General features: G+C 45.7%; 1 protein-coding gene across 1 annotated transcript in view; it reads right to left on the bottom strand.

Annotated features, from left to right (window-relative positions):
• adgrv1 (adhesion G protein-coupled receptor V1) overlaps positions 1 to 17,184 on the bottom strand; it is a 202,966-nt gene that overhangs the window by 45,472 nt on the left and 140,310 nt on the right. Inside the window, 2 exon segments of the mRNA XM_064937880.1 lie at positions 2,012 to 2,190; positions 7,562 to 7,678. Coding sequence (XP_064793952.1) covers positions 2,012 to 2,190; positions 7,562 to 7,678 — 296 coding nt within the window.

Genomic DNA, 17,184 nt, shown 5'->3' with positions numbered 1-17,184 from the left:
CTTAGACACTTCGCCCCCTGAACTACTCTTACACAATCCACACTTCACCCCCTGAACTGCTCTTACACAATCCACACTTCACCCCCTGCACTGCTCTTAGACCCTCCACACTTCACCCCCTGCACTGCTCTTACACAATCCACACTTCACCCCCTGCAGTGCTCTTAGACAATCCACACTTCACCCCCTGCACTGCTCTTACACAATCCACACTTCACCCCGGCACTGCTCTTAGACAATCCACACTTCACCCCCTGCACTGCTCTTACACAATCCACACTTCACCATCTGGTCAAAGCACTTATTCTCTTCCTCCCTCTATTTACCTCTCTGAATATTCCATCAATATAATTTATGTTATATAATAATACACACAGAGTTCTATATTATTATTATATTTATATTATTTCCCCTTTTTAACATCTTGCATTCCAATGCTTCAAAAAAAGCTCTCCTTCTCTCTCATTCCTTCCTCCACATCCTCTGTTGACTCAGGGTCAATGTTCTACCCCTCCTTGCCAAACAGAGGGTAACACCCACCACCACCACCCCCGCCACTCAACCCCACCATCGGACCACAGCCCAGCAGACCAATAGAAGACAAGGAGGGCAGTGAGAGAGGGCAGACTCAGACCTACCCACAATCCCACAATGCCCGCCTGCCTCTCGAGTGACAGACAGACAGACAAACAGACAGACCCAGACTGTTTGCTGTGGGATTACCGTTCAAGTCTCTGGTCAGTCAAGAGGCATTCTAATGCCACCACTCCAGCTTGAGACAACAGAGCTTTGGCCAATAATTAGCTCTGTCGCATGAAAGAAGAGCCCCCCCCCCCCCCCAGAGAGCAAACATCTATCCAACAAAGCGAGTAGTCATGTGCCTGGCTTAACGTGAGAGGAGAGAAGGTCTTGAAATGTCAAGTCTCACATATCTGTTATGAGAGCTCACGCATTCACCGAGATGACGTTTGAATTGACCACAGGAAATACGCTTGGTCTTGGCGCATTGAGACACTCCCATTTGACCGATTTATTGTGCGATGGGAGCTGATAAGACTGGAGCGTAAACACAGTGTAAACATAATACATCACGTATGTGTGTGAGGGAGGGAAACGACCCTCTACTGACGCCAGCGTTGTGGGTGAAACCAAATGTCCATCCGAACAGAGAGGAACCCAGCTAGCTGAGGTCCTGTGTTGACCGTGTTGATGGGTGACTCTTCAGTCCCTGATGGGGATAGGGGCCACCGCCCAGAAGCCTAAATAGACCTCTGTCTACCTCACTCACAAAAAAAAACACTAAAGAGACACACCTACCCATGACCACAGGCTAATTTTAAATCGCAAGAAACCTCACTTCATGCTAAGACACGCACACGTAAGTCTGTGTAAGGACCTGTGTGTGCAGTTTGAGAGGATGACCTCACCAGCACAGCTCCTGGAGGTGTATAAATAGCTCTGTGTGGGTTATTTAAAGGCTTACCTCTCCACCTCGGAAACTAGCGGAAGGACAGCCTCCCTCCACCTCCAATGTAAAGAGAGAATCGTTCATTTTATGATCCATTCAGTAGATCCACCTCTGAACCTGCTGACGACACTAGCTTGTTCTGACCATAGACCTGGGTGTTGACCATAGCCTTAAAAGTAAGTTGGACACACCTGGCCTGGACCGTGGACCATGTCCACAAAGTACAGCGCCTGCAACTCATGTAGTCACAACTGGGCACGCATTGGTGTATAAAAGATGAGCTACTCACACATCCCTCATCCGACTATGAATAAGTGGGTGTGCTTGTGTGTGTGTGTGTGTGTGTGTGTTTGTTTGTGTTATCTACTTTACACCAGGCACTGGGTTAAGCTCTTTGTACAAATGCGTAAGCATATTTGCGTTTGTGTTGTACAAAGTAAGTCTGTGAGTATTTCCCTACTCACTCTCACCAAGTGTGTTTGCTCTGGTGTGTGTGTACTCCTTTGTGCTCCTGTACTTTCTGTGTGTGTTTCCTTCACTCACACATCCCCGTGTACCAGGCCGTAAACACTGTGTATGGTCCAGCCGAAGCCCCCCAGCAGCACGATGACCAGGATGATAATGACCAGAGCAGGAAGTCCCCAGCCCAGCAGTAAGTAGACCAGGTAACGCCGCTCCGTGTGCTCGTCGTTCATCACCAACACCTGCCAAAAGTTCACTGCCTGGGAGAGTGGAGGGAGGGGGAGGTGGAGGGGAAGGGAAAAGAAGAGGGGAAGGGAGGGAAGAAAGGGAGCAGTGGGAGAGAGGGGGGGGGGCAGGGGGAGGGGAGATGGAGAGGGTGATGAGAGAAAGAGGAGTAGGGGGGGGGGTTGGGAGAAGTGGAGTGGGGGAGGAGGAGAGGGGATTCGAGGAGGATAGAGAGCAAAAGGGGGTTAGGGGTTATCAGCCAGTAGGGAGGAAGAAACTCCAGCCGAAGAGCCAAAGGATTGTTCAGGAACCACATGGCTCACTACTGTTTGCTTTGTAATCTAGTGGAGTAGCAGGCTTGGATTATCTCCCTCGGTATTAGATGCTGTACACCTTGTCCTAGAGAGGCTGACACTAAATACACTCCATAATACACTCTAGATTGTGATAATACCCGTAAAAGGCCTATCCACAGCCCGGTCCTCATCTTTTTCTGTACAAGAAAGGATCACATAATAATAGGAGAACAGAAAATTGCACATTTGATTCCATTACATTCACGAGCTGAAAAGTTATCGGTGAATGGGTGGGTGCGGAGTCAAATGCCAGTCACACAAAACCCTCTGCTTCCATGATCAGTCTCCTCCTCTGAGTGTTGCATCATCAGCAGAGGAGAGAGAGTAAGGGAGAAAGAGCACGAGAGAGCGGGAGAGAGAGAGAAACATTTGTGTAATGCATCATATTGGACTGCTAATGGAGTGACAACTTGATTGGAGCTCCATGTACATACTTCCTCAACTGGGCTGACCAACCAGTGCTCCCGCACAGTGGCTACCGGGGCTATCTGCATTGTGTCCCGCCACCCACCCGCCAACCCCTCTTTCACGCTACTGCTACTCTCTGTTCATCATATATGCACAGTCACTTTAAACATATCTACATGTATATACTACCTCAATCAGCCTGACTAACCGGTGCCTGTATGTAAAACCTTGCTACTTTTATAGCCTCGCTACTGTATATAGCCTGTCTTTTTACTGTTGTTTTATTTCTTTACCTACCTATTGTTCACCTAATACCTTTTTTTGCACTATTGGTTAGAGCCTGTTGTATTCGGCGCACGTGACGAATAAACTTTGATTTGATTTGATCAGTGATAGCTGGGGGTGTGAATAAACAAATTAGGAGTCGGGTTTGTGTTGTTTCCTTCAGCACGACCACTGGCTCCGGATAGGCCGGGGAGGCTTTGGCAAGTATTGGCTTGCCGTTACATAATGTTGTGGAGCTCTGTGGTAAGACAGTCCGAGCCGGGCCTCTGTATCCAAGATGCTCACCGTAAAGGGCTCGTAGACTGGCTGACTCAATTAGGCACTGTTATGTTTTGGCTCTGGGCCAGCCTGTATTCCCCCATTGCACCGCTCAACTGGGCCATTGCAGTCCAAAATGTAATTTCCCTGTGTTTTATATATATTTCCACACTATGAGATTGGAGTAGTATTGTGAAATTTGATGATAATCCCCTTTTAGTGTAAGCTGTTTGAAAAGACCGCCTGAAATTTCAGCTTGTTTTTGGTAGGATGACGTTTTGGCAGGTGGTAAATTAGTTAATAGACCAATAAGCAAGAGAGTTCCAAAACTCTCTGCAAATAAGAGTTCGTTTTCAGTTTCAGTTACCCAGAAATGATTTGATATTGAGATTTTTTTTTAAATGGCTGCATTGAACCTTTAATGCTGATTTAGTGCAATATGGATGGTCTGTGAAAGCCTCCTGGCTGGCGTCCGCGCATACGCCACTTAGCAAAAAGCTGATACCTGACGACTCAAGGAGAGGGAGGGTAGTGGGTGGATACCCCATCCGATCAATATTATGGAGTATCGGGAAGAGAGTAGGGACGTCAATGAAGCCAGGGGTGTCAGCGATATTCTCATGAGCTACTACCGCAGAAAGAGAGAAGTGAAACCAAAGAAGACGCATCAGACATCACATCTTGGTGGTTTTAAAGGGAAAGAGATGCAAAAAAAGACACGACAGAGAGAGATAGAGATGGAGAGACAGACGGAGAGAGGGAGATGGATAGACAGACGGAGAGAGAGAGATGGAGAGACAGACGGAGAGAGAGAGATGGAGAGACAGACGGAGAGAGGGAGATGGATAGACAGACGGAGAGAGAGAGATGGAGACAGACGGAGAGAGAGAGAGATGGAGAGACAGACGGAGAGAGAGAGATGGAGAGACAGACGGAGAGAGGGAGATGGATAGACAGACGGAGAGAGAGAGAGATGGAGAGACAGGCGGAGAGAGAGAGATGGAGAAAGACGGAGAGAGAGAGATGGAGAGGCAGGCGGAGAGAGAGAGAGATGGAGAGACAGGCGGAGAGAGAGAGAGATGGAGAGACAGACGGAGAGGAGAGATGGAGAGGCAGGCGGGAGAGAGAGAGATGGAGAGACAGGCGGAGAGAGAGAGAGAGATGGAGAGACAGACGGAGAGAGAGAGAGATGGAGAGACAGGCGGAGAGAGAGAGAGATGGAGAGACAGACGGAGAGAGAGAGAGATGGATAGACAGACGGAGAGAGAGAGATGGAGACAGACGGAGAGAGAGAGAGATGGAGAGGCAGGCGGAGAGAGAGAGAGATGGAGAGACAGGCGGAGAGAGAGAGAGATGGAGAGACAGACGGAGAGAGAGAGATGGAGAGACAGACGGAGAGAGAGAGATGGAGAGACAGACGGGGAGAGACAGACGGAGAGAGAGAGAGAGATGGAGAGACAGACGGAGAGAGAGAGATGGAGAGACAGACGGAGAGAGAGAGATGGAGAGACAAACGGAGAGAGAGAGATGGAGAGACAGACGGAGAGAGAGATGGAGACAGACGGAGAGACAGACGGAGAGAGAGAGATGGAGAGACAGACGGAGAGAGAAAGATGGAGAGACAGATGGAGAGAGAGAGAGAGAGGGAGATGGAGAGACAGACGGAGAGAGAGAGATGGAGAGACAGACGGAGAGAGAGATGGAGAGACAGACGGAGAGAGAGAGATGGAGACAGACGGAGAGAGAGAGAGAGATGGAGAGACAGGCGGAGAGAGAGAGAGAGATGGAGAGACAGGCGGAGAGAGAGAGAGATGGAGAGACAGACGGAGAGAGAGAAAGATGCTACTTTGTCAATTTGACTGACTCCAGGTCAGAGAGTTGAAATGGGAAAAAAGGTAGCGGCAGCATCACACACCAACGCAGTATCTTCCTATGGCTGTGTGAACACTTTCCAGTGTGTATTGCCGTTGACCTTTTCCACCACCAAATCAGCTCAACTAATACCGTGTGTTTCCATCACGCCAGGCTGCCAGCGTTCTGCCAACATTTAGCTGCGAGCCAGTGCAAACTGCACTGTTTCCTATTGACTTACTAAGAAATCTCAGAGTCAAACTTTATTCATTCAAACATCTCCCAGGTCATCTTGAAAGTATTTCAATCAGGCTTGAGAAACATAGAAATGCAGTTGTACTCCATTAGCAAATGTTTTTTATTTATTTATTTTTTTAAAGAATTTTACCACTTTTTCTCCCCAATTTCATGGTATCCAATTGTTAGTAGCTACTATCTTGTCTCATTGCTACAACTCCCGTACGGGCCCGATAGAGACTAAGGTTGAAAGTCATGCGTTCTCTGATGACACTAGGCCAATTGTGCGTCGCCCCACGGACCTCCCGGTCGCGGCCGGTTACGACAGAGCCTGGACGCGAACCCAGAGTCTCTGGTGGCGCAGCTGGAGCTGCAGTATAGCGCACTTAACTCATTAGCTAATTTAATGCACTAATCTTTTCATTTTCAGAAAAATGACTTTTAGGTGCCAAGACAGATCACATCCAGTACATAAACAACTAGAGCTTTCCTCCGCGTCACAAAGAACAGAAGTGGAGCGTCGCAGGTGAAGATAACAGCCTGTTATTGCAAGAAGCGGGTGCAGTTCATTTGGGGTAAGACTCCGAGGTACGGTGTATCAGCTTGTCTTGACCATGTGTAATTAACTAGGCCATGCTCACAGCATTCCTGTCCCTGCAAATAGGTCACAGGTCATCTATACACCATCTCTGGGATTCATTTCAAGTTTAAATATCAAATATGAACCATTTGAAGCCTACGTGTGATCGTTTTTAGAGCTGAGTGTGTGTGTGTGTGTGTGTTCGAAGCAGTTACGTGAGAATGGAAGAGGGTCAGAAGGAGATGTGTTTATGTGGGGGTTGGGGGGGGGGTAAGAGAACTTTGGAACACCAACCTTATCACACAAGTACCAGCACAAATACACAACGTACACGCTAATCTGGGATTTTGCCACACATTACATAAAAACGCACGTGTCAGGTAAGTACAAAGGAAAGAATGAACATCTATTTCTGCGAAGTGACAGAGTCACAAAAGTCCTATTTGACATGGTAGAACTGTAATTGCATTAATGAAATCAAACTATCTATGGAAAGATACAAACCAATTTCCCTTTCAAAGCCTCAAATCCGATCCGTTGACTTAACATTTCAAGAAGTGCCCTGCAATGAAATTCAGGAAGAGTTGACAAATAACAAATGGTAGCACAAAGGATATGAGCATCCGAGGTACAGTATATCAATTCTAGCGTCCACAATTGGTCTTTGATGACAGAAATGCTGCCACTCAACGCCGACTATTGTACGAGAGAGAGAGAGACAGAGAGAGACAGAGAGAGGGGGAGCACCCTGACTGAATGACCCTCATTGTCCACACAAGTGGAAATGGGCATACATGGGCCTTGCGTGCCAACGTGTGTGCCAAGGCAGTATAGGACTATCAGAACAGCTTTCAACAGGTTGGCGCAGGTGTACAGATGGCCCGGAGAACAGCATGCCAGTCTTTCAGGGCCTGCTCTGTGCCATTGTTCAGGTCTACACTTCTTTCAACTGGTTGCATCTGACCTTAAACGAGGCTGATCATTCAATAAAAAGTCTAAAGTGGATTTTGAAAATACATACACGACCTCAGTGGCCAACCTTGACTATAGGACTCAGGCCCTTCAGTGAAAAAAAAAAAAAAAAAATCTAATATGTAGTATCATACCAAAAGAAATCAAGAAAATAACGGAAACATAGCATCACTTAATGCGCTTTTGTATTCATGTGACTATGACTGGACTCACAGAGGGAGCATATTTGGAAATGTAATGAGACGACTCACCAAACCAACATTGTCCTGGTTAGTTTAGGGTTAGAGCAGTATGTATGAAATGTTTTAGAATAGGAGTGCCGATTTAGGATCAGCTTTGCCCTTTATATCGATCAGAATGAACACGACTCAATGTACAGGTGAGACCTGATCCTAGATCAGCACTCTGACTCCAAGAAGCTTGATACATACAGGCCCAGGTGTCAGCAGCAGGCCTTACCTGGATGAGCATCCAGCTGAACTGGCTGAGGTGGAAGTAGTGGGAGAAGAGGCCCAGGACAGCACAGCTGTCCTCGGAGAAGACACGGCCTCGGAACGCCGACACCAGGAAACAGATCTACAACACAGAGAGAGAGAGACAGAGCGATATGGAGGGAGACAGAGAGAGAGAGAGAGAGAGAGAGAGAGAGAGAGAGAGAGATAGAGAGAGATATGGAGGGATACAGAGAGAGAGGGAGACAGAGAGAGAGAGAGAGAGAGAGAGAGAGAGAGAGAGAGACAGAGTGATATGGAGGGAGACAGAGAGAGAGAGAGAGAGAGAGAGAGAGAGAGATAGAGAGAGATATGGAGGGATACAGAGAGAGGGAGACAGAGAGAGAGAGAGAGAGAGAGAGAGAGAGAGAGAGAGAGAGAGAGAGAGAGAGAGAGAGAGAGAGACAGAGTGATATGGAGGGAGACAGAGAAAGAGGGAGAGAGAGACACAGAGAGGGGAGTCAGCTGAAAGGCCCACAGAAATACAGTAATGCACACAAACAAACGGATGAGGCATAACATTTGCCTGTATACTATGTTCTTCACTACACAACATCCAGCCTCCTCAATCTCACACACACTAATACAGTTCATGCAAAATAACACTGACACAAAAACACTTACACTTTCCCATTTACACTTTCCCTCTGCGGTCTGAGCTCAGCCGGCTAGTATTAGGAACAGTTTGGAATTTATTGGGGTGGGTGGGGTGGTCCAAAATAGGGGAGGGTTGTGTAACTTTTTGGGGGGTTTGGGGAGGGTTGTGTGTTTTGTTATTGTAGCAAATTTTTTCCCCCTGGTTTACATTCTCCATTTTGTTTTACTATAACATTTCTTTCATCCTAGCCGCTTGTCCTCATTTGCTTGCATGCGCCAACCCTATATCAGGGTGTTTTGGTACTTCCTTTATGCACTACACTTTTCCGTGCACTAACTAAACCACAGGTAAATATAGTCTACCAGTCTAACTGTCTATCCTGCCCTCTAGCCTCCATTCATAGTGGTGGGTGGATTGTATGTCAGGATCTGCAATAAGCTAAGTAGCAATCATACCACACATAAAATCATTCGAAGTTGCATCAAGGTGCATAAAAAAAACGGTGACATCAGACACTACAGCTCAAAAAGTTCCCCTATTGATCTTGTTTTTTTGTACCTTTATTTAACTGGACAAGTCAGTTAAGAACAAATTCTTATTTTCAATGACGGCCTCAGAACAGTGGGGTTAACTACCTGTTCAGGGGCAGAACGACAGATTTTGTGCCTTGCCAACGCTCTAACCACTAGGCAACCCTGCCGACCCATTGTCGAGGGACAATGGATGTATCCTACCCAGACAAGCCTACAACACCACAATGCAATGAACAATTGCATTAATGTTTTCAAAAGAGCAAAAACAATGACACTCTCGGCTGTTAAACCGAAGTGAAAATGTCAATTTGAACAACAGCGCAAAAGCCCTGCCATTTGAATATATCATGCCGTTTGGATAAACTCTCGTCGGTTGATAAGGTGTAGAAAGGCACAGTAGCAGGCCGTTAAGGCTGTATTTTAAGTTCTGATGCTAAGATCTGTTGCGGATCACATCATTCTCCCACGTCGTCCTCTGCTCCCAGCAGGTCCAGTGATTCAGGAAAGCTTAATGCGCACTCTGCTTTCTCTTCTAGCGGCTATACCTCGCCCACTCATCCCTAATGCTTCAACATAGCATAAATATAGCCTATACTGTAAACCATTATGTTGAAGCGCCCGAAGTTGGTATGCTTTGCCTATTGGTTGTGTCGTGCACTGGCACAGAAACCTGTCTATATAAAGATGGCATCAACATTGTCTGCAACCAGCTCTGACCGTAGTGTAATGAAACATGTAGGGAGAGTGAGCTCGTCAGTGGTGGTCGGCGAACCCTCAACCTTCTGGCCCGTAGCCCTGCGTGACATCGACTGTGCCAAAACAGCATGCTACAGTGGCAAAGTCGATATCCATGTTTATCGACACAGAGTCGCGACAATTATTTGTGTTTGTGGTCCTAAACATTATTTTGAGTTCCTTCCATAAGGGGGAGGGAGGGTGTGCAAAAAATTTTTTTACAGTACAAGGGGAGGGGAAAGGGGGTCCATTGTTGTTTATGACACCCCGAGTTGGACCAGTCCTATCCCTCCCCCTCCTGCAGACCTGTTACATCACATTGCGCAAAGGCAGGCAGGACCAAAATAAATAACAACAACAAGTGACAAATACTTCCTGAGTACCCGTCCAGGACCCTGTGTGCGTGTCCTACCGAAGGGCACTGCAGTGCACACTGTGTGTGTGTGTGTGTGTGTGTATATAACTTGACTGTACAAAACATTAAGGACACTTAAGGACACTTCCTAATATTGAGTTGCACCCGCCCAGTTTGCCCTCAGAACAGCCTCAATTTGTTGGGGCATGGACCCTACAAGGTGTTGAAAGCATTCCACAGGGATGCTGGCCTATGTTGACTCCAATGCTTCCCACAGTTGTGTCAAGTTGGCTGGATGTCCTTTGGGTGGTGGACCATTCTTGATACACACGGGAAACTGTTGAGCGTAACAAACCCAGCAGCGTTGCAGTTCTTTACACAAACCAGTGCACCTGGCACCTACTACCATAACCAGTTCAAAGACACTTAAATATTGTGTCTTGCCCATATACTCTCTGCATGGCACACATTACATGTCTGAATTTCCTCAAGGCTTAAACATCCTTCTCTATCCTGTCTCCTCCCCTTCATCTACACTGATTGAAGAGGATTTAATAAGTGACCTCAATAAGGGATCATAACTTTCACCTGGATTCACCTGGTCAGTCTATGTCATGGAAAGAGTGTCCTTAATGTTTTGAAAACTCAGTGCATATCTGTGTGTGTGTGTGTGTGTGTGTGTGTGTGTGTGTGTGTGTGTGTGTGTGTGTGTGTGTGTGCATGTGTGTATATGGGAGGGACCTAATTTAATTAGCGATTGGGGGGGAATTCAGAAAAGCCATGACGACAGCTGAAAATACTGCAGCTCTCTAACGGCAGAGCTTAATTAACCCCTGGGACAGAGCCTTGTGCCACTGCCAAGCACAGCACCATCTCTGCTTATGTAATCGTGGCTGCCACCTGGCCCGGTGCCAGTGCTGAAGGCCAGGGAAGGAGGGACGGAAGGAGCGAGGGAGGTGAGGAGGGACGGAAGGAGCGAGGGAGGGTGAGGAGGGACGGAAGGAGCGAGGGAGGGTGAGGAGAGACGGAAGGAGCGAGGTAGGGTGAGGAGGGAGAGAGAAGGAGGACATCGAGTCTCCTAACTCTGCCTTTATACAGATGAAGCCAAGAAAGGGAATGAGCAAGAGACAGAGAGAGAGGAAGATGGAAAAAGAGCAGGGAGAGACAGCGCCCGCACACCTGCCAGACTGCCAGGAGTGACGGATAGGAAGGGTACAGTACATCCAGACGGCAGGCTGCACCAAGCACACCTGCAGAATGATGCTTCTTCATCTGTCTCACAACTCTCTAGGTGCCCCCATCGTCGTCATCACAACATCATTCTGCAGCTAACTCATCAATGTACCCTATGCTGGTGTAAACACACAGTATTTGTATATTGTATGACATTTGAATAGGACATTAGATCAAGATGTCTGTGTATAAGTTGTTGGGAAAGTAGTTAAAGTAACTGATTTGTGTCAAGAGTCATTGTCTGATGCTAAGAATGTGCTCACCCAGTGCTATAATTTGACACTTCTGAAGGTTCATACACTTATAATGGCGTCGGAGGAGATGGCTGCCGTTTTTTGGGCTCCTAACCAACTGTGCTATTTTTTGTGCTTTTTCGCATTGTTTGTAACTTATTTTGTACATAATGTTTTCGCCATCTTCTCTTATGACCGAAAAACGTTTCTGGCTATCAGAACAGCGATGACTCTATCCTCCTGATTCCTGCTCACAAGCAAAAACTAAAGCAGGATGTGCCAGTGACTCGCTCAACATGGAAGCGGTTAGGTGACGCTGGTCCTAAGCTACAGGATTGTTTTGCTGGCACAGACTGGAATATGTCACGGGATTCATCCGAGGAGTATACTACATCAGTCACCGGCTTCATCAATAAGTGCATCGACGACGTGGTCCCCACTGCTAATCCCAATCGCCACCCAAACTATTTGCCTTGACCCTCCCCCCGTCTTTACGCTGCAGCTTCTCGCTGTTCATTATCTAGGCATAATCCCTTTACCTCTACCTCCATGTCCATATTACCTCAATTACATCGACTAGCCTGTGCCCCCGCACATTGACTCGGTTCCCGGTACCCCCTGTATTTCGCCTCGTTATTGTCATTGTTATTTTAACTCTTTTATATTGGTTAGGGGCTTGTTGTATTTGTATTTGACACATGTAACAAATTCAATTTGATTTCTATGACAGTACACTCAACAGTGGCATGTTAGCTTTAATGAATCTACAGTGCCTTGCGAAAGTATTCGGCCCCCTTGAACTTTGCAACCTTTTGCCACATTTCAGGCTTCAAACATAAAGATATAAAACTGTATTTTTTTGTGAAGAATCAACAACAAGTGGGACACAATCATGAAGTGGAACGACATTTATTGGATATTTTTTTTTTTAACAAATCAATTTTTCAGTTTTTGATTTGTTAAAAAAGTTTGAAATATCAATAAATGTCGAATTCCACTTCATGATTGTGTCCCACTTGTAGTTGATTCTTCACAAAAAGTACAGTTTTATATCTTTATGTTTGAAGCCTAAAAGATAATCCTGTTCTGATGTCAGATGTAAATAGCAGAGACCACGATGCCATACGGTGTAGGTTTTTTTCTAAAGTCCTGGGACAAAGTGGTCAAAGTAGCTGATTTGGGTCAAAGGTTACATTGTTTACAGCCGAATAGAATGTTTGAAGTCACAGCTTCAGAATGAACGTTTTTAACCACAGGACCGTTTAGAATGTTGAAGAAATCCCATTAAAGTGGATGAAGTTTAATAAAGGTTTAATAGTATAAAAATGTATAAATGGTATAAAAACGTATGCAAGCACATGTCAGCATTTTACTGGAAGGTCTAAACCTGTTGTATTCGGCGCATGTGACAAATGCAACTTAAATTGATTTGTTTTACTTTTAAAATGTTGAATTGCGTATCGAGCTTAAATGGTCTAAGACTAGTGGCGTGCTAAATAATAACTATAATAAAACATTCTTTTTTTGAAACAATATTTAAAGTGTGGCTGCTGTCGCAAGCCACAGTAATAAGCCGCACCTTTGAATTACACAACGTTTGTGCGAGCCAGGGAGTTAGATTCTTGACAAATGTTTTTGGACAGGACATATTATATCTGCATACTGAGTCATGTTAAGTCTCGCTGTTGGAATGAATACGTTTTCACAGCAGACGCAGGAACTAGTCAGGTTGACACTCCCTAACGTCAGGGCTACAAGAATATATATCAACCAAACAGGTCACCTTTTTTAAGATCCTCGACACTGAAAAGGGTTCCGTTCCTTAGGCCTACAGTCGCGATGAGTCTTATAACTACTTCTTTCGCAACCCTCAAAATCACCAGAGGACCATTTGCCAACATAGGGAACCTAATAGATTTCCATGATAGATCAACAATGGTGTCAAAAACCCTACAAGAATCCTATGATAGGTAGCTGGGGTCACGAGCCCAGAGCCATCGCCTATCCACGATGACTATCAATAAACATCAAAGACCAACAGCTCTCCATATAAGCAGAGAGAGAGAGAGAGAGGAGAGAGAGAGAGAGAGAGAGAGCAAACAAGCTCTCCCTTCCAACCAAACAAGTTATGCATTAGGTCGCGCGGCCCTATCACGCCACAGCTATGCTCAATTTACTTCACAATGCAGTCGCCCAGGCAACCTATGGCAACAAATATTGCATAAAGCAGTCTCATTTCACCTCGCCCCCGAGGTAACACTTCCACTAAGGTGGTTGATTCCTTCCCTCTCTCCCACTCCCTTTCAGAAACTCTGAGCCAGCACTTAATGAATCATTGCAGGGTTTTTCACCTCTCCTATGGGCCTGGATACTATGTTGAGTTCGGGGCTTTATTTAGATAAACAATGAGGTAACTCCGTTTTCCGTTAGTTTTGCAGCTCTATATGGTGTGAGAAGGGGAGGGGCGATTCAGGAAGGAAACCGGGGCAAGAGCTGCCTGGAATGGAGCCTTTGAACCAGGTGGCTACTAGGAAGTGTGATTCCGGGCAGCAGTTATTTGCCCCGAATAAAACCTTGGCCTGGCCAAGGGCACAGCATGCCACAGCCATCACACACACACACACACACACACACACACACACACACACACACACACACACACACACACACACACACACACACACACACACACACACACACACACACACCTTTGTTTTCCTCTTCTTCTCATGCCCTGACAGTGTTTATTGCATAGCAGTGAGAGGGTCAGGTCTCCTCAATAAGACCAGCCCCAGACAGAGCCAATTCATTGATCGTAGCCAATTAATTGATCATAGCCAATTCATTGATCATAGCATGAACCATGTTTTCTGGATTATCAAGGGGCAGTGGTCTTGGTTAGAGCTCTATGGTGTGGGCTCAGTGGAGCATACAAGACAGGATCACTGGATCACTGAGTGGATCCCCTACGGATTTCATTTGGGTATCTATCCACCTACTGCCTGGGCTTTCTAACCATGCCCTTAGATGGCTATCTAGAGAATCCACCCTAAAATAAGCAGTCAAACAACTGTTGCACAGCACCCAAGGACTCTGTGTTCTGAAAGCCCTCCACTCATGCCTTTTGTCCCCTCTATTGACACTTTTCTGAACCCCAGTCACTTCCATCGAAGACATGCTTCGGCTTGGTCTTCTTTTTTTTTTATTATTGCGTGAGTAATATATTGTGATTGCAGATATTGCACGTTCATACAAGAGCAATCAAATCCCATCTAGTCTAATCTATATATTAAATGAAACAAATGATTTGATTAAATGCATTTGCAAAAAAAAAATCTAATCCATTTGCTCTCCAAAAGACAAAGCAAGACTTCTCGTCTCCGCACTAGCTCTAAGTCGGGGTAGGGCGACAAACAGACGGACTGTTTAAGAGTGTGGTAGATTAACGCTATGTGTTCTGGAGACAGTGACAGCCCATCACTGGCCCACCATAACGTAGCCTGTAATCAGACACACAGGCCTATTGCTACTAGCTCCATGACACAAAGTGGTACTGGGCACTCAGGTCCACTGAGCCCTGAAGAATGCCAGAGTGTTTATCAGCGCCAGTGGTGCAAAAGGTACCCAATTGCCATATTTGAGTAAAAGTAAAGATACCTTAATAGAAAATGACTCAAGTAAAAGTGAAATTCACCTAGTAAAATACTACTTGAGTAAAAGTCTAAAAGTATTTGATTTTAATTATACATACGTATCAAAAGTAAAAGTATAAGTCATTTAAAATTCCTTTTGTTGGGCAAACCAGACAGCACAATTTTCTTGTTTTTTAATTTTACGGAGAGTCAGGGTCACACTCCAACACTCAGACATCATTTACAAATGAGGCATTTGTGTTTAGTGAATCCGCCAGATCAAAGGCAGTACGGATGACCAGGGATGTTCTTTTGATAAGTGCGTGAATTGGACCGTTTTTCAGTCCTGCTAAGCATTCAAAATGGACTTTTGGGTGACAGGGAAAATGTAAAAAGTACATTATTTTCCCTTAGGAATGTAGTGAAGCAAAAGTAAAAGTTGTCAAAAATATAAATAGTAAAGTCAAATATCCCAGATACTCTGGACCCACTCCAGCTTGCAAACCCCCCCAACAGACCCCCCCATCGTCCACAGACGATGCAATCTCAATTGCACTGCCCTCCCAACTAAACAAGAGGAATACCTGTGTGAGAATGCAGTTAACAGACTACAGCTCTACACCATAGTGCTCTCCAAGCTCATCATCAGACACTGAGACTGAACACCTCCCTCTGCAGCTGGATCCTGGACTCCTGACAGGCCAACCTTAGGTGGTGAGGGTAGGCGACAACACCTCCGCCACGCTGACCTTCAACACGGGGGATCCCAGGGATGCATGCTTAGCTCCGCCCTGTACTCCCTGTTTACCAATGACTGTGCGGCAACGCACAGCTTCAAGTCCATTATCAAGTTTGCTGATGAGACGACGGTTGTAGGCCTGATCACAGATGGCAATGAGACTAAAGGGAGAGGTCAGAGACCTGGCAGTGTGGTGCCAGGACAACAATCTCTCTCTCAACGTCAGCAAGAACAAGGAGCTAATTGTGGACTACAGGAAACAGGGGTGTGTGCACACCCCCCATCTACATCGACGGGGCTGCATTGGACAGGGCCAAGAGCTTCAAGTTCCTCAGTGTCCACATCACTGAGGACATAACATGGTCCTCTCACACCAGCACAATTGTGAAGGCGTAAGGGATTTGGTATGTCCTCGAGATCCTCCAGAACTTTTACAGGGGCACAATCGAAAGCATCCTGACAGGTTGCATCACCGCTTGGTATGGCAACTGCAAAGCCCTTGATCGCAATGTCCTACAGAGGGTGGTGCGGACAGCCCCATAAATCACCAGGGGCGAGCTCCCAGCCACTCAGGACATTTATGCCAAGCGGTGTCTGAGAAAGGCCCGAATGATTATCAAAGTCTACAGTCAACCCAGCCATGGACGGTCCTCTCTCTGGTTCTGTCCGGCAGGTGGTTCCATTAGTATTTATCCTGCTACCAGTCACTTTGTTACCTACTTCAATTACTCCATTACCACTGCACATTGTAATATTGGTACTGGCACTGTCCTGTATATAGTTTGCATTATTTATTTATTTTCATATTTCTCTTTACTTGATATTGACTACTGCGTTGTTGGGAAAGAGCTTGTAATTAAGCATTTCATTTGTACCATTTTAAGTGGATAAAAATATATATATATATATACTTAAATAATACTTTATTAGCAAGTATATACAAAATTATCTACATTGGAACAATTTTAAATAGATTTAATGCATTTAATGTACATTTTATTAGCATTTTATTAGCATTTAAGTATATTAAATATACTTAAAACTATTTAAATTGGGACACTTTTTTGTACTTAAGTATATTCTTAGTATATTAGATGAAGAGCAAAATGATGGCATTCCTCCGATGGCATTGAAGAGTACACAACATCAGTCACCGACTTCATCAATAAGTCCATCGATGAAGTCTTCCCCCACAGTGACGCTACGTACATAACCTAACCAGAAGACATGAATTACAGGGAACATCTGCACAGAGCTAAAGGCTAGAGCTGGCACTGTCAGGGAGTGGGACTCTAACCCGGAAGCTTATAAGAAATTCCGCTACGCCCTCCGACGAACCATCAAACAGGCAAGGCGTCAATAAAGGACTACGATCTAATCATACTACACCAGTTCCGACGCTTGTTGGATGTGGCAGGGCTTGCAAACTATCACAGATTACAAAGGGAAGCACAGCAGAGAGTTGCCCAGTGACGAGCTAAATGACTTGTATGCTCGCTTTCGAGGCAAGTAACACTGAAACATGCATGAGAT

The sequence above is a fragment of the Oncorhynchus masou genome, chromosome 25 (assembly GCF_036934945.1).
Source record: "Oncorhynchus masou masou isolate Uvic2021 chromosome 25, UVic_Omas_1.1, whole genome shotgun sequence".
Classification (NCBI taxonomy): domain Eukaryota; kingdom Metazoa; phylum Chordata; class Actinopteri; order Salmoniformes; family Salmonidae; genus Oncorhynchus; species Oncorhynchus masou.
Note: the sequence above shows the minus strand (reverse complement) of the source record. Positions and strands in the feature narration are given on the sequence as shown.